General features: G+C 38.0%; 1 protein-coding gene across 6 annotated transcripts in view; it reads left to right on the forward strand.

The window, feature by feature from the left end:
* The first annotated feature begins 1,431 nt into the window (after window positions 1-1,431).
* The window catches only part of tmem231 (transmembrane protein 231), a 50,391-nt gene continuing 34,659 nt past the window's right edge, over window positions 1,432-17,163 (forward strand). For 3 of the 6 annotated variants that reach the window (XR_013294505.1, XR_013294506.1, XR_013294507.1), the window contains exons 1-5: window positions 1,438-3,244; window positions 3,337-3,503; window positions 3,588-3,716; window positions 3,970-4,113; window positions 6,422-6,503. Coding sequence is in view for 2 of the 6 variants with exons in the window: in XM_077568566.1 (XP_077424692.1) it covers window positions 3,106-3,244; window positions 3,337-3,503; window positions 3,588-3,716; window positions 3,970-4,113; window positions 6,422-6,503 (661 nt within the window). In the remaining 4 variants the exon portion in view is untranslated. Of the gene's footprint in view, window positions 3,245-3,336; window positions 3,504-3,587; window positions 3,717-3,969; window positions 4,114-6,421; window positions 6,504-17,163 lie in introns of all 6 variants that reach the window. The other 3 variants (XM_077568566.1, XR_013294508.1, XM_077568564.1) reach the window with 3 other exon arrangements.

A 17,163-nucleotide genomic window follows, 5' to 3' on the forward strand; every position in this document is an offset into this window, starting at 1 on the left:
TCTGCAATCGCAGTGAAACTAATCTGTTGTGCAAATCCTGCTGCGTCGCCTTGCACGCAAGGGAGTGTTACAAAAAGAAAAACTGTATTTGAAACATCCACACAATTGTAAATAGTACCACGGTTGCACACATTTGTAAATAGTTTGCCAAATTGTTTTGTCAAATTGTTACACTGTTGAATGTAAATAAATGTATTTTGCTATCAAAAACACTTTTTCATTGTTGGTGGTAGTGTTTTACAGAAGTAAAGCACTGTTTAGGTGTTTGTGGCATCATTCATGGGAAAAAAAGGTGTCAAATTCACTAGAGTGCATGAAATAATATCATTTCACAAAAAGCTTGATTTCTCCGTTTTTTTGTTTCAAAACAGAGCATTTGGGTGAAACTAACCATTTTCTATTGTTGATTACTGAAAAACGGAATGAGGTAAAAACTAACTTTTTTTTCTGATGAAAGATGAGGGTCCAATCTTTTATTTGGTAGTATGTGTGTTTCCATAGTCCAAACACAAAATTTTCTGTGGACCTTGAAAGATCAGTCAAAATGCTTAAATCGGCTGGCACCCCACGGCATCCCTTTTCTGAAAACGTCTGGCAGTCAAAGAGTTAACATTTGTCCCATAACCACTCTCTGCACTGCTTGAAGCCAATTGGCACCACCAGATTGCATAGGCGGAAGTTTCTGCATCAACACACCCACATCAGTGGGAGAGAAAGGTTTGTAAAACATAGCAGAGTTACAGTGAATGGGTCAACTTTAGCTAACATGGGTGCCTGCAAGATTTGGGAATGAGTCACAGGCCGATGAGGAGGAAAAGCTGGACCTTTGGAAGATTCCTCTGGTTCGGGTGGGCATCTGAAAGATTCTAGACATGACACTTTAATTCTGCTACTTGATTCTGTAACTGAGCAATGTACAACCTGTTTTTCACTTCCTCATTCGAAGGGCCTGTAGCTGCGTGTTCCGCAGCGCCATTTCCACAACTTTCTTATCATTCTCTCTCACCCTCCTTTTGGAGACAACCCTGTTAATCTTTTTTTTTTTCACTTCCAACTCTAGAGCCGCCGCTCCTCCAAGACAAGCGTTTCTCTCATATATGTCACCAAACACTCAGTTGAAGAAGGAAACCATCCATTCTCGCAACACTTCTCATCCACTCCCTTTTTTTTAAACTGTTCTCTCTCACAGGAATAGAGGAGGTTTTTCAGTCATGACGGCACCTGGCAGAAATTGCAATAACACTCACAAAGATACATCCGCAGAACAAAGCTCTACTGAGGAAACAAGGAAATTAAAACAGTTATGACTAAATCTGGGCAGAAGACCATCTTCACCTCATTCAAGCCACTCTCTTCGCACTCCACACTGCTGCTTATGTGGTATGTCTGCTAGATGTTGCACACCTCTTATTTTTTCATTTTAGATTTCTACTTATTTTTTATGAATTTATTCAACAAAAAATAACATTTTTGCTCAATAGTTTCCAGGTCATGTGACCTATTGACCCCAAGTCAGTATTGCATCGTAGTGGCATGTCTTCTGGATGATGCACACCTCTTATTCTTTAATATTACTGTAGGTCTCCACTTACTTTTGAATGAATTTCTTTCCTGCAAAAATTTGCATTTTTGCTCAATAGCTTCCAAGTTATGTGACCTATTGACCCCAAATCAGTGCTGCATGGTAGTGGCATGTCTGCTGGATGTTGCACACCTCTTACTTTTTTATTTTAAATCTCCACTTATTTTTTAATGATTTTTTTCCCTGCAAAAATTAGCATTTTTGATTAATAGCTTCCAGGTCATTTGACCTATTGACCCCAAATTCAGTGCTGCATCGTAGTGGCATATCTGCCGGATGTTGCACACCTTATTTTTTCATTTTAGATTTCTACTATTTTTAATGATTTTTTTTCAACAAAAAATAGCATTTTTGCTCAATAGCTTCCAGGTCATGTGACCTATTGACTTCAAATCTTTGCTGCATGGTAGTGATATGTTTGCTGGATGATGCACACCTTTTAATTTTTAATATTAGATCTCCACTTGTTTTTTATGATTTTTTTCCTGCAAAAATTAGCATTTTTGCTCAATAGCTTCCAGTTCATGTGACCTATTGACCCCAAATCAGTGCTGCATCGTAGTGGCATGTCTGCTGGATGTTGGACACCTCTTATTTTTTTCATTTTAGACCTCCACTTTTTTTCATGATTTTTTTTCTGCAAAAAATTGCATTTTTGCTAAATAGCGTCCAGGTCATGTGCCCCTTTGACCCCAAATCAATGCTGCATCATAGTGGCATGTCGGCTAGATAATGCACACCTCTTTTCCCCCCTCAATTTCAACATTTCTCTCATTTTTAGTGAACTTAATACTGTACATACCAATGTTCTAGCTCTGTGTGCCCTGCGATTGGCTGGCAACCAGTTCAGGGTGTACCCCGCCTCCTGCCCGAAGCCTGCTGGGATAGGCTCCAGCGCCCCCCGTGACCCTTGTGAGGAAAAGCGGTTAAGAAAATGGATGGATGGATAGTGCATACCCAATAAAACGTGAATTAGTGATGTATTGTACTGAATAAACTGTTTTCCTTTTTTTATATATAATAATAATATTTTAAACTGCCCGTCAGTAACATTTGTTTTGAAAATCAAACTTTTATTTTGAAAACCGGATGTCGTTCTCCGCGCCAGCGTCCCTTTACGCAAATAGAAAGAGCGAACATGAAATGAAGAGCGGCTGGCTTGACTCCATAAAAAGAAGATGCGGCTAGCCTTACCGCAGTCTTATTTTGAAGTGTATCCCTCCACTTCCTTTCGAACAGTGCAGGATTTAAAAAAACAGGGCAGAATTTCAGTTTACTTTAGATGGCGTGACGCACACAATGAGCGTTGTATCAAAAGTTTCTTTATTTCCCTGCAGAGGTCGAACAAGGGTTAGCGTGCGTTTGAATGGCGTCAATAAGCGTGTTATTATGATCTTGTTCTTCGGTTGTATGCACTTAGCTACTTTGTTTGCTTGAGTCAACCAGCTATCCCTTAGCTTGTTGATTGTACACAACAGGAGCATTTCCCACAGAAGTCAACGAACGCTAAAATATAGTAAAGTATGGCTTTTTATGAAGTTTACTCTCATCCCGCTTTGATTCGTTACAAAACAGGTGTTTGCACGAGCGCCACTGTGTTTCTCATTGTGGTTGTATGCCTCACTTACATCTCGCCGCTGCTGGTGGCTTACAGGAGCCAAGGTACGTCAATTAAATTGATATATAGTCTTAGTGTTGAAGTGAAAATACAAATACTCGTCGGTTTAAACCGAGTGGGTTATGCCATACTTTAGGTTTCTGGCTTAAAAGGAGCACGTATGAAGAACAAGCAGTAGTTCGTTTCCAGTATGAGACACTGCTGGTGGCTGCAACCCGCACAAATGGTGATTATGTGGCGTGGAGCACCTTTCCGCATCTGAACAACATGCTTGGAAAGAACCTGAGAATCCCTGCTCTCTCTGTACGATATTGTTTTCAACATCCTTAGCAAATGTACAATTAAAAAAAAAAGTTCTCATATTTTTTTCACTAACATAATCTTCAGGTGAGGGAAGAAGACCAAAACCTGGATGGGAAATTCGACCATCTGATTTTCCAACTGCAGTTACCCCTGAATGATGACGAAAATGTGTACAGTGTCCAGCTGCTACTGACATTCAGCTACCAGCTCTTTGTATGTATTACATGACAACAACAAACAGTAACCTATTTGACCATATGAAGGCATTGAACCAACCACAATTGTTGATTTCACTTTTAATCATTAAGTTGCCAAAACGTTTGTTTAATTATTACACTAGATTAACTCTTGATTCTGTCCTTCTATGTACCCTATTATGTAACTTGATCTTACATATTTGGCAACTTTTCGGTAGCGACTGTAAAGGTATGATGCAAATCAATCATGTTGGATGTGCGTTTGTTAGACAAAGTCAACAGTGGTGATGCAAAGCCTGGCCTACGTACAACATTCTGCCTCTGTCCCTGGAGCAAAGCTGTTCATCAATGGAGACCTGAGGCTACAGCAGAGAACACCCTTGCCTCACTGTGGCCTGTTCAACATTTACAATGTGAGAGTATTTACTGATTTTTGTATTCTATTCACGACATAAGCTTGGAGTAGACATGATAATCATAGTCTGAAAATATTATAACAAGACTTGTAATAATGTATTTGGAATTACTTACGCTAACCTTGTAAGTGTTGCCACATATTAATGCTTACGAGTCACAACGTTTATATATATATATATATATATATATATATATATATATATATATATATATATATATATGTATATGTTCATATATATATAATTTTGTTCTAATATTTTCAGATTATGACTTATTTTTCCCCTCAAAGGAAGAATATGAAACCTGAGATGGTTAGGAGTGCCATATCAATTATGGCAATACTGTCTTGACGACATCATACGGCATTTTTATTGCACAATAGACCAGGAAACACGTCCCAAATTAACAGTGCTGTCTTACCGCATGCAACGCGTCACAGTAATGATGTGGACTGGACAAAAATGCTCAATATGGCAGCGTACTGTAGGGATGGCAGAAATGGAACATTGAAACGATCCAATCATTTGGAACAATTGATCCAGAAAAATAATCGATCTTTTGGAACGTCATAAACATGTCCCCACAGTGACATCTGCTGGCCAATTGTAATTGTAATTGTAATTGACATTCAAACAGTAGAGCTGTAGTAGTAGTATAGTAGTAATAGCCCACTGTGAAGAGGCCTAAGTGTTTGACCTTAAAGCCACAAATGACTCAGAATTCCTTATCTGCTATTCTGTGAGGAGGTGTCTACGAATATTTAAAGTGCGAATGGGGTAAATGCCACGGACTTCCGACTTCTTGGTTTCACACATCAGCGTCGTTTTCGGTCACTGATGGCCGCGTTCCAACACTCGCATCCCCACCCCTGTCCACCGAACTGTCTCAACTCTTTAAAATGTTTTGGACAACTGAGACACACGACACACTTGCATCCGTCAACGGGAACGCGCAACCGAGGGGCACAAAGGCAGAAGCGCACGAACTGGGATGCGGCCCACACGTCGCAAATAGGAAACGGAAACAAAGCTTATGTGTGAAAACCAGGAAGTCGGAAGTCCCGCCTCCTCCATGGCATATACCTTTTTGCCAACTTCCCAGTATGGAAATTTACTATGGCTGTCTGTCATTACACAACTGGCAATCGGCATATACTGTAATTGTAATGGACGCCATAAGAGAGAGAAATAATGTTATCATGGAAATAATGTTATCATGGAAAAGAAAAAGTGAATAAACCCCACCCCTTCAAAAATATGTCTAGAAGCACAAATGAGCTTCTGATTCTTGGTTTGTTTTTCATTTTGCCTTAGAAATAGATCGTCATTTCTCAACATAACTTAATGACTTAAATGCTTTGATAAGACCCACATTACTATTACATGTAATTGAAAACTTGTACGTTTCAAAGGCTGTTTTTTATTTATTTATTATTGCAACAGTGCATCTTAAGTTTCGACAGAAAGCATTAGAGAGGAAAAAGAATGACCTGCAGAAATATACTGCTCGGACTGGGAATTGAACCGAGGGGTCGCCTGCATAATGGACTAACATCTATACATTGTGCAGGTGCGTTACTAATGAAGCAACCACCACCCTGAAAACTCTTTTGTCATTTTATCATGTAGGGTGATGAATCAGCAGCCAGGGCAAATTATTTTACATACGAAGTATACTTAGGTTGGATACATTTTAAATTTAAGACATTTTTATATAGTGCAAAGGTAGGATTTTATTTAAATCTTAGAAAAGGATAACATGTTCACTTGCTGAAACAATGTGACGTTTGGAGGCGTAATGGAACGCGAAAGGCAACAATCATGTGACATCGTGATTCTGAGACAGACTTTGGAACGCGTTTTGAATCACAAGTTTCGCCTGGGTTTCGGTACGCACCGATTTTTTGGCACACCCCTAATTGATATGGGATATATGCCACGGAGGAGGCGAGACTTCCGGGTTTTTACACATCAGCTTTGTTAACGTTTCTTGTTTGCCACGTGTCGGCCGCGTCCCAGTAATTGCGCTTCCGCCTTTGTGCCCCTCGGTTGCACGTTCCAGTCGACGGCTGCGAGTGTGTAGTGTGTCTTAGTTGTCCGAAGCATTTCAGAGAGTTGAGACTGTTAATATTCGTAGACACTGCCTCATAGAATGGCAGATAAAGAATTCAGAGTCATCATGTCGCTTTAAGGTCAAACACTTAGGCCTCTTCACTGGGGCCTATTATGTAATCTAATAGAGATAAAGATAATTCATTCCACTCTGATTTTGTTTTCCATTTGCCTTCTTTTTCTTCTTCTTAAGGTGTCTGTGATTGACGGCTCCAGTCCTTTTGCAAGTGCTTATGATCTTGATGACATAGTGAGGCGCTACCAAGAACGCAACTGTAAGTTACAAAATATATTACTATTATTATTATTAATATTGCTTCACATTATTGCTGTTTTGTACAAAATATTAATCTTGGAGTTTACAAATGCTGACAGAATACAGTAAGTGGATGGGCTGAAATTAAACTTCAAGCTCTCCAATTGGCAGAGACTGAATTTAGATATACATAAATACTGTATTTTCACAACTATAAGGCGCACTTAAAAGTCTTACATTTTTTCAAAAATTGACAGTGCACCTTTTGTGTGCAGTGAGTTCCAAAATCTGTAAGTTTTGTTGTGCGACTTTGGTAAGTGCTCCTCTTGACTGTTGTAACATTTTCTGTTGATATATTGCTTATATACAGGAAATGTGGCCGTGAGTGAGGTCGGCATGCGAACGCTAAAGAGGCAAGGGTGGGTGTGAAAGAGGACGGCAATGCGGATGCCATTGTGTTATTGTGCATTGTACAAAACAACATTGGTTTAGCGAAGGATCCCAAAAAGGGCATCAGCGAAGAAGAGACTTACAATGCACACAAGGCACAATTTAAACTACAAGCTGTCAGTTACACGATTGTACATGGGAATAGAGCAGCCACGAGAGAATTCCACATGGCTCGTACTTCGTAGGGATGTAACAATAACGGCAATATCGTGGTATTAAAATTGCCACAATATCGTCGTCGTCATATCGCGAAATTAAACACATCACATTTGTTAAAAAGGTGATGTTGTATTCTATTTGTGCAGTCCTAGCACCCTCTGGCGGTTAGTTTATTAATGCAGTTTAATTGGGATTAGGAATGTTTATGTTATCACTAATATAATTCAGTCATACGAGGAAATATTTTCAACATCTCCGTAAAAAAAAGTTTTGCCTGCTTCAGCCGAACACAACATTGTGAATTACATAGACCATGATACTTTATACCGCTAAGCCAATAGGCGCACATGACAATGACATGGCCAAGCCTACTTCTCCATTACTGCTGTTATTATGTACAAAAACACAATATTGTGCTTCCCCCCCATATGAGCTTTTTAAAAATCTAATTTAATTTAATTTTGCAATATTGTGAATTTTTACACAGTCTCTTGAGCTTTTTTATTTATTTTCTAATATCGCCAACATCCCCACTATATCGTGATAATTATCGTATTGTGAGGTTCATATCATGATATTTATCGTATCGTGTTGTTTGGATATCATTACATCCCTAATGGTTCGGAAGTGGAGGAAGCAGGAAAATGAACTTCGCCAAGAACTCCATGCAAATGAAATGAAACAGCAAATGAACTCGGAGGTTGTCATCATTCCAGGAGGATTAACAAAGGAACTTGGTGTAAACAGGGCGTTCCAAGTGAAGTTGTGAGCGGTGTGGGAGCGCCGGATGAGAGACGACAAACACACCAAAACTAGGAGGCAGCGCCGGGCGAGTTACGTCACCATATGTGAATAGATTGTGGATGCCTGGACTAACGTGTCTGCTTGCACTGTTATTCGAGCTTTTGCGTAAGCCGATTGCTGAAGAGCCACACGGCGACTAGTCTAACTCCAATAATGACAAGGGGGAACTTGGTTTGATGGAGAAATTGACACCGGATTAAAAGGCACAATCTCAATTACCGGTGCTATTTCTGTATTTGACCCATACATAGGGCACATGCATGCTACCAAATGTTTTAAAAAGGCAACGGGAGGAAATTCAGTTTGATTGTACTTTATTCAACTATTTGATGTACTCACGTTATTGTTTTTAATCAATCATCCACAAATCCATCAAAATCCTCATCTTCTTCAGCTGAGCAATTTATCACGTTTATGAAAATATAGTATATACAGTATATAAAACCCCACCAAAATGCAGGGCTTGAGACTGCGACCAAACTTTTTTTTAGCGTGTATGAGGAACAATTTCATCTGGTTGCGGATTATGCTAGTGCATACATTTTGATGCTCCCACCAGAACAGGCAATGTATTAGACATTGCAGTTAAAGTCGTGTTTTTCAGTCTTGTGTAGTTTCCACATTATTGCCCCACTGTGGGCTTGCACTTGGACCATACGTTATTCCATTCATAAAACATTTCAGGTCATCAGTATGCGTTCCAAGAGTGCGCATTGGTCCATGCATTTATAATCCAATTGCAGCGATTCCGTTCTATTCATTCATCGTTCATTCGTTCTATGCCATTCTTAGCCGCCGCTCCTTCAAATTTCCAATTAAAGCAGTTGGGTCCTGGAGAGGTAAGCAGCCACGAAGGACGGATGACGAAAAAGACGACCAGACAGCAGGGCCCGATACTGCGACAAATATATCACAAATGTGTCAACTTTACAGTGTTTGCTGGTTAAAAAAATAAATAAAATAAAATCATCAGTTCCGTTTGCTGGGGTGCAAGTGCACATTTTAATTAATAGTGCAACGGATCTTTGAGCCATAACACGTTCGGATCAAGTGCGAGGACGAATTAAGATAGCCACTATGCGCGGCCAACAGTAGACAAAGAGGAGTCTGTATACTCATACATAAGAATTTACTCTTTACTCTAAATAATACAATAACAGACCTAGAGGGCCGATACATTATTATTCAGGTGACTATATTTAATAAAATATATACACTTGGTAATTTATATGCCCCTAATAATGATGATCCGGCCTTGTTCCATGAATTTTTCTCTCAGCTGTTTGATTTAGCAGCGAACTCTACTATTATTATTGGAGGAGACTTTAACACAGTCTTAAATCCATTAATAGACCGTTCTAATAATACAACATGTATAAGGTGATTACAATCTACTAAAGTAATAGGGGAATATATGGATGATTTTGGCCTCGTCGACAGCTGGAGACTTAAAAACCCAAATAAGAAGGAATTTACCTTCTTTTCCGCTGTACACAGGTCTTTTTCAAGAATTGATTATTTTCTTACAAATAACTCTATTGCTGATAAAACTGTTACAAAAATACATCCTATTATTATTAGCGACCATGCACCAGTCTCCCTTTCCCTACAAGTTGATTATACCTTTAAACCACCACCAACGTGACGTTTTAACATCTCACTGCTAAACGACGCAGAGTTTGACAAAATTATAAGAAAGGAGTGGGCAGACTTTTTGAAAATAAATGACTCTCCAGACCTATCGCCATCTCTTCTCTGGGAAGCTGGGAAAGCAGTAATTAGAGGTAAAATTATATCATATTCATCTTATAAAAAGAAACAGGATCAAAAATTAGAAAAAGACATGGAAGATAAAATTAAACAACTGACGGATGAGTACGCAATAAACCCAAATAACCAAATATGGACTGATTTACAAAATACAAAAATACAGTTAGACAATATGCTAACTAAAAAGACAGAATTTATAATGCAACAATTGAGATACAACAACTTTGAATATAATAACAAATCAGGTAAATTTCTTGCAAACCAACTTCAACGCAATCGGGAAAAATCTCTTATAACGGCTATTAAAGGGACAACTGGTGAATGCACACAATCACCAGAAGAAATTAATCAAATTTTTTATAACTATTATCGCAACCTATACTCAGAAATTAACAAGCCTAACCCTGAGCATATTGAGGCATTCCTCAGTAGCTTAAATATACCTCAGTTAACTACTGAATATAAAGACATGTTAGATGCGCCACTTACTATAAACGAGTTGTACAGTGCTCTAGATAGTATGCCTAATGGCAAAGCACCAGGCGCGTATGGTTATCCGGCTATATTTTTTAAGCACTTCTGGTTAATGCTTGCTCCACTATTCTTAAGAGTAGTAACAGAAATCAAAACTAATGGTTACATACGCCCACACATGAATACAGCAACAATTAAACTTTTATTAAAGCCAAAAAAAGACCCCACCCTTCCATCAAGTTACCGTCCGATTTCACTAATTAACACTGATATTAAAATTATCACTAAGGTTTTCACATCTAGGCTAGAAACAGTAATCTCGACAATCATTCATAGCGATCAAACAGGCTTTATTAAAGATCGTCACTCTACTAATAATATTAGAAGACTCTTTAACCTTATTAGCATGTCACAGCGGCATGATAAAAAGGCAGTTATTATATCATTGGATGCAGAAAAAGCTTTCGACAAAGTTAACTGGTCCTTCCTCTTTGCTGTTTTAAATAAATTTGGCTTTGGGAAATCATTTATCCACTGGGTATCAGTATTATATGATTCTCCTAAAGCTACAGTTACTACTAATGGGATTATATCTCAGAGCTTTACTTTACAGAGAGGCACAAGACAGGGATGCCCACTGTCCCCTTTATTATTTGCAATATTTATTGAGCCACTTGCATTAGCCATACGCCTGGAAAGAAGGATTCAAGGAATTTACTCTGGAGTAACAGAACATAAAATTAATCTATATGCCGATGGTATGTTACTTTATTTAGAAAAGCCGGCTACTTCGTTAGGTGAAGTATTTAACTTAATAACTAAATTCTCACAATTATCAGATTATTATATTAACTGGACAAAATCAACACTTCTACCTATTACAGAAAATTCATGGAACCCTGCAAGCCAGGACCCACACTACTCATTTCCTATAGGTAATTCAAAATACTTAGGCATAAAAATCTCACCTAAATTAACAGATTTAATTCATTTAAACTTTTCTCCACTTCTGGATAACATTTATAGTGACTTGGAGAGCTGGAATAATCTTCCTATTTCTCTAATAGGACAAATAGCCACCATTAAAATGAAAGTTTTACCCAAAATAAAATATTTTTTCTCAATGATTCCATTTAAACCTTAAAAGGATTGTAATAACCTCAGACTTCTAGATTTACTCTTTATTACAACATCGATTAAGCGACATAATTGTTTTAAAAACCCAATGATTTCCGCCACCCTGACTGCCTGGTGGAAGGCACTAGAAATTACAAAAGCCCAAGTGGAGCCCTGTGGGCTTTCTCCCCTAGGGCATAACCCCGACTTTCAACTTAACAACCAACCGTTTTATTTAGGTGTGTGGGAGCAGAAAGGAATTACACATCTCCACCATCTCTTCTCAGATAATATGTTTATATCATATACATCCTTGCTCCAAAATTACAAAATAAAAAACGGAAATTTTTTACATTATCTACAAGTTAAAAATATGATAAAGAAAAAAATTCCAACACTTCGGGGTATGCTCCAAACGCCTGTTTTAGCTAAAGATATTAACAAGCTTTTTCTGACAACAACAAAAAAACTTTCAAAAATATATGTTACTTTCATATACTGATAAAATGTCTTTACCCATCTCGAAATGGGAGACAGACTTGTCTATAGCACCGGAATCTGACTTTTGGATTCAAGTTTGTGAAAACGCATTTAAAATGACAAAACACACAAATTTACAACTTATCCAATATAAAATTATTCACAGAACATACATTACTCAATATATGATGAAGAAAATGGGACTCTCAGACTCCGACATTTGTCTCCAATGTTTACAAAACACTACAGACACTTATGTTCATGCTTTATGGTTGTGTACTCCGGTTATGTATTTCTGGACTAAAGTCTTAGAAAAACTTTCCGCTATTTTGGACTGTAGGATACCTTTATCTCCAAACTTGTGTTTGCTAGGCGACCTAACAACAACTGACTTACCACATAAACAATTTCAATCTACACTTGTAGCCCTTACTATCGCAAAAAAAAACAATTCTTGTTAACTGGAAAAATAAACAAACTCTGAATATCGACCAATGGTCTAACCTCCTCATAGATCACATTTTAATGGAAAAAATATCTGCCTAAAAAAAAAATATATATATCAAAATTTATAGAAACATAGTCTACGTATATAGAATTTTTTAACCTAATTCTGGTTACTTAATTCTGCCTGTTAGCGAGAGCCACCACATCGTGATAACTTACATTGATGTTTCTGCATTTGGCAATTTATTATTATATTATTAATATGGGATTTTTTTTAATAGGTTTTAGGTGAACTAATGAATACACACACACACACGCACTCGCACGCACGCACGCACACACACACACACACACACACGCACATGCACATACACATACTCGCCCACATACAAAAAAAAAATATATATATAGATATATATAATATATATATAAAAAATAAAAAAAAGGAGAGCAATGATGACATGTCAAATAGAATGAACAATACTGAGCTCTCCAGAAAAAAATAAAAATAAAATAAAATAAAATAAATGGCTACCAACTAATACATCGACGTATCATGCCATGTGCCATTATCACGCATTTATCGTTATCAAGGTAAAACTGCTCAATTTATCGTGATATTGATTTGAGGTCATATTGGCCAGCCCTATGATACGATATTATCACGATATGAAGGTCACAATACGATAATTATCCCGATATTGTGGGGAGGTTGGCGATACAAAAAAAGTCACAATATTGTAAAAAAAAAAAGAGCTCATACTAAAAAAAACACACATACAAGTATTGTGCATTTGTACATTACAGCTATGCATATAAACAACCTACAATCTTTAATAACACTTATTATTGAGGTACTTACTTGCTAATAAGGCAAGCACAACACATTGAGTTCCTCCACATATTGACTCGGTTCACAAGCATATTACGTTCCCCGGCAGCTGACCATTAGCGTATATTTTAAACATTTTAGGGCCAAAACATGCCTTGTGAAAATTAAACTGCACTAAAAAAGTAGCCACCACAGGGTGCTAGAACTACACAAATGGAAATCAACCTGACTTTTTTAACAGATAGGCTGCTTTTAATATCGTGACATGTCAACGACGATATATTGTGGCAGTTTTAATATCGTGATATCACAATATTGCCGTTATCGTTTCATTCCTGGAATGTAAATATGGATGTCTCTTGCGAGACGTGCGATGCATTCAAATGCTGACATTTCATGCTCACACAGAAAGCAGTCCATCAATGCATTAAACGTTACAAATTGCAAATATGTAAACAATGTAGGCTTTCTATTAATCTATAAAAGTTGACATATATCAAGAGGAAAGATGGGGGTGAAATCACTTTGCTATTTTACCCAATTACAAATAATGGTACAGCTAGTCACTCATGTTTATAATACATAGCCTAATAACTAGGCTTCCATTCCCCATTCTAGTGGTTGGTATGTAAATGAATAAAAAATAAAAAATAAAACCTTCCTTTCTTATGTATATAATTCTTATAACATTTGCCATCAAAAACTGGAGTGACTTTACTTGACTTGACTTTTAGTCCACTTTCAACAGCAGACAAACACTGAACAAGAATAATATTCAGAGTCATAGTATAGCAGTTTTATTTTCACCAGTTATCTGAGCTTCAATGTCAAATGTGTGGATTTCCCAAGGAGAAAATGGTTGGAATGCCTCACTATAAGAGCTGGACCCCCACAATGTTTTTTTTTAAAGTTATATAAAATAATTGACTTGTTTTGCCAGCCACTGCTTGTTGCAGACAGTTCTTGGTACAGTAAAATATTTTAAATAAATATATCTTAAATACATATATCTTGAGTCACTGTCAATCTTTACGTCATATGAACCTACGGAATGCAAATTGAGACGATAGTACACCAGCAAATATGGCCATGCTGCACCTCCCCAAAAATGGTGCGACCAAATCCTGTGCAATGCGACCAACTGAAATATGAAACTTAGTGGTGCCATGCTTTAGGCCAGAGGTGGCAGTTGCGAGTAAAATTAAAGTGGACAAAGATTTGAAACGATTATCTTGGTATTCATTTTTTTTGTATCATAAAAAGTAAGGTCTGGTGGATCTGATTATTTTTTTACGCTGATGCCGATTTGGCTGAATATAATTCATGTAACTGATTAATCGGCCAATTAATTAAAAAAAAAAAACAGAGTGGAATGGAATTAATAAACAAATATTTGTTGTTGTTGTTGTTGTCTTAGCTTAGAAGAAAGATAAATTACAGGCAGAACATTATACTGTTTGACCATTAGTATTTGTTTAATTTTCCTACAGAGAGAAAAATCGGCAAAAATTGGCAGTTTATTTTTTATTTGTATTTTTTTGGGGGGGAGGGGAATTTATGATTGTCTTTGTCTTATGTTGTAATTAATGTGTTAATGTGTTTAACTCTTTGACTGCCAGACGTTTTCAAAAACGGGATGTCGCCAGTGCTAGCCGATTTAAGCATTTTGACTGATCTTTCAAGGTCCACAGAAAATGTTGTGTTTGGACTATGGAAACACACATACTACAAAATGAAAGATTGGACTCTCATCTTTCATCAGAAAAAAAAGTTTGTTTCTATCTTATTCTGTTCTTCAGCAATCAACAATAGAAAATAGGTTAGTTTCACCAAAATGCTCTGTTTTGAAACAAAAAACGGAGAAAAAGAGCTTTTTGTGAAACGATGTTATTTCATGCACTCTAGTGAATTCTACGCTTCTTTTTGTCCATGAATGATGCCACAAACACCTAAATAGTGCTTTACTTCTGTAATACACCACCACCAACAATGAAAAAGTCTCTTTTGATAGCAAAATAACAGTTTATTTACAGAACAGCGTAACAATTTGACAAACTATTTACAAAGGTGTGCATGTGTGACTATTTACAAAGGTGTGCATGTGTGACTATTTACAATTGTGTGGAGTTTGAACTACACAATTTTTCTTTTTGTGTGGTATACAGTGTAACACTCCCCTGGGTGCAAGGGGACGCAACAGGATTTGCACCACAGGTTTGTTTCACTGTGAATACCCTTTCGCGTGCAGACCCTACACTTTCTTGCTGGCTTTTTTTTTCTTGGAGTAGCAGGAATGTGTTGCTGCGTGTGTTTGACCATGTTGCCATCAAGTCGGCTTTCAGGATCATTATGCGGTGACCTGGTGTTTTGTCTGGCTTCCTCATGTTCTTCCATCCCAACTTCCTCCTGGTCTTGTGGCAACAGCCACCCTCTCACCACCTGCTGGATGAACTCCAAAAAGTGTTGACACTTCCCAGGATTTTTTGCTTTGTGCAATATGTATGCATTGAACATGCATATCTGGAACAGATATGCAACAAACTTTTTGTGCCATTTCAAAGTTTTCTGCGTGAATGGGTGGTACGAGATGTTTTGATCCATCTTGTCCACTCCATTCATCGTGGAATTGTAGTCCAGAACACACATGGGTTTTTGGAAAGGCACTTTTTTTTGTGCATTCTGCCACACCTCCACTGTCCGCATTTCATCTTTATGAAAAGTTGTCACCATCCTCAACAAATGTTTGTCCTGCCATGCCACAATCAAAACATTTGTGTTGTGCCTTACAATCAAAACATTTGTGTTGTGCCTTACCAGTTTCCCCCCCCACCCCAAGGCCAGTGTTGGTTAGGCACCTGATCTCACTGGGTTCACCCGTTTTTCCTCAGCGTTCCACAAATATTGGTACGTGCTGCCAGGAGACGTTCACACAGAGCAATGGAATTATAAAAATTGTCCATAAATAGTGTGTACCCATTTCCTGGCAGACGATCTAGTAAGTGGAACACTGTATCAGGGAGAGAACAACTAATACCGACATAGGGTTGCATATTGAAACAATACCCGGTTTGGGAGTCACACAAAATGTACGACTTGATCCCATATTTGATCGGCTTTTGGGGGTTGTATAACTTGAATGAAAGACGTCCCTGGAAACTCATCATTCCCTCAACAATACATACATTCCTCCCCGGTTGAAACAGTTCCTTGAACTTGCTGACAACGTGATTGAACACAGGACGAATTTTAAATAGTTTGTCGTCTGAACTGTGTGTCTCGTTGTTGTTGAAGTGTAGGAAACTCCAGATGAGCTGGAAGCGGTTTCGAGGCATCGCGCGACTGAAAAATGGTGTCGTCTCTATTTCGTCCTGAGTCCAATGCATTTCTATACTGGGCTTGTTTATATACCCAGTAAGAAATTGCAGTGCCAAAAAAGTTTTCATTTCGGACACAGACACTGGCTTCCAAGCACGACTCCTGCAGTGTGGCAGACTTTTAGCCCGTTTTTGCATAGACTGACGTGCATGTAAGTTTGTCTGATCAGCAATGTGCTGCAGAAGTTCGTCTGTGATGAAGAGCTGCAGGAAGTCAACTGGCCGGGTCGAATTCAGCTCTGCTGCGGCACCTCTCGGTCCTGGCTCCGCAGTAAAGGGGAATGTGTTTGGCTGCCAGCCTGCTTCATGCCAGACAGAATTTTTGGGATCTGCAAATATACATTTCAATATCATATAATATTCATTTTAGATCAATGTGATGCAATATATATACAGTATATATATATATAAATATATATGTTTACCTTTTTTCTGGGATCCACTGGTTGATGGACCTTTATTTTGCTCACTCTGAGGAGCGTCACTCTGAGCTGCAGCTGAAAGAAATATATACAATTACAATAATATCGAAAGACCGTTTTCTTTTGTTGTTGCGGTGTATTGAAAACACTTTTTTTTTTATACCTCTCTTTGTCGTCTTTTCAGTGGGACGTCGCTGTGAGCACGATCCACGATCTATAAATTGCACATTCACGTTACACGAGGTGCTAGCAGCGTGCTGGAAAAGTGTCTCATAGCAAGTTTGTGCTTACCTTCGCAGTCTTCTGCGGATGAAATACTGTCCGAATCACTTTCTCTGTGGTCAGATTGTA

The sequence above is a fragment of the Vanacampus margaritifer genome, chromosome 6 (genome assembly GCF_051991255.1).
Source record: "Vanacampus margaritifer isolate UIUO_Vmar chromosome 6, RoL_Vmar_1.0, whole genome shotgun sequence".
NCBI classification, from domain to species: domain Eukaryota; kingdom Metazoa; phylum Chordata; class Actinopteri; order Syngnathiformes; family Syngnathidae; genus Vanacampus; species Vanacampus margaritifer.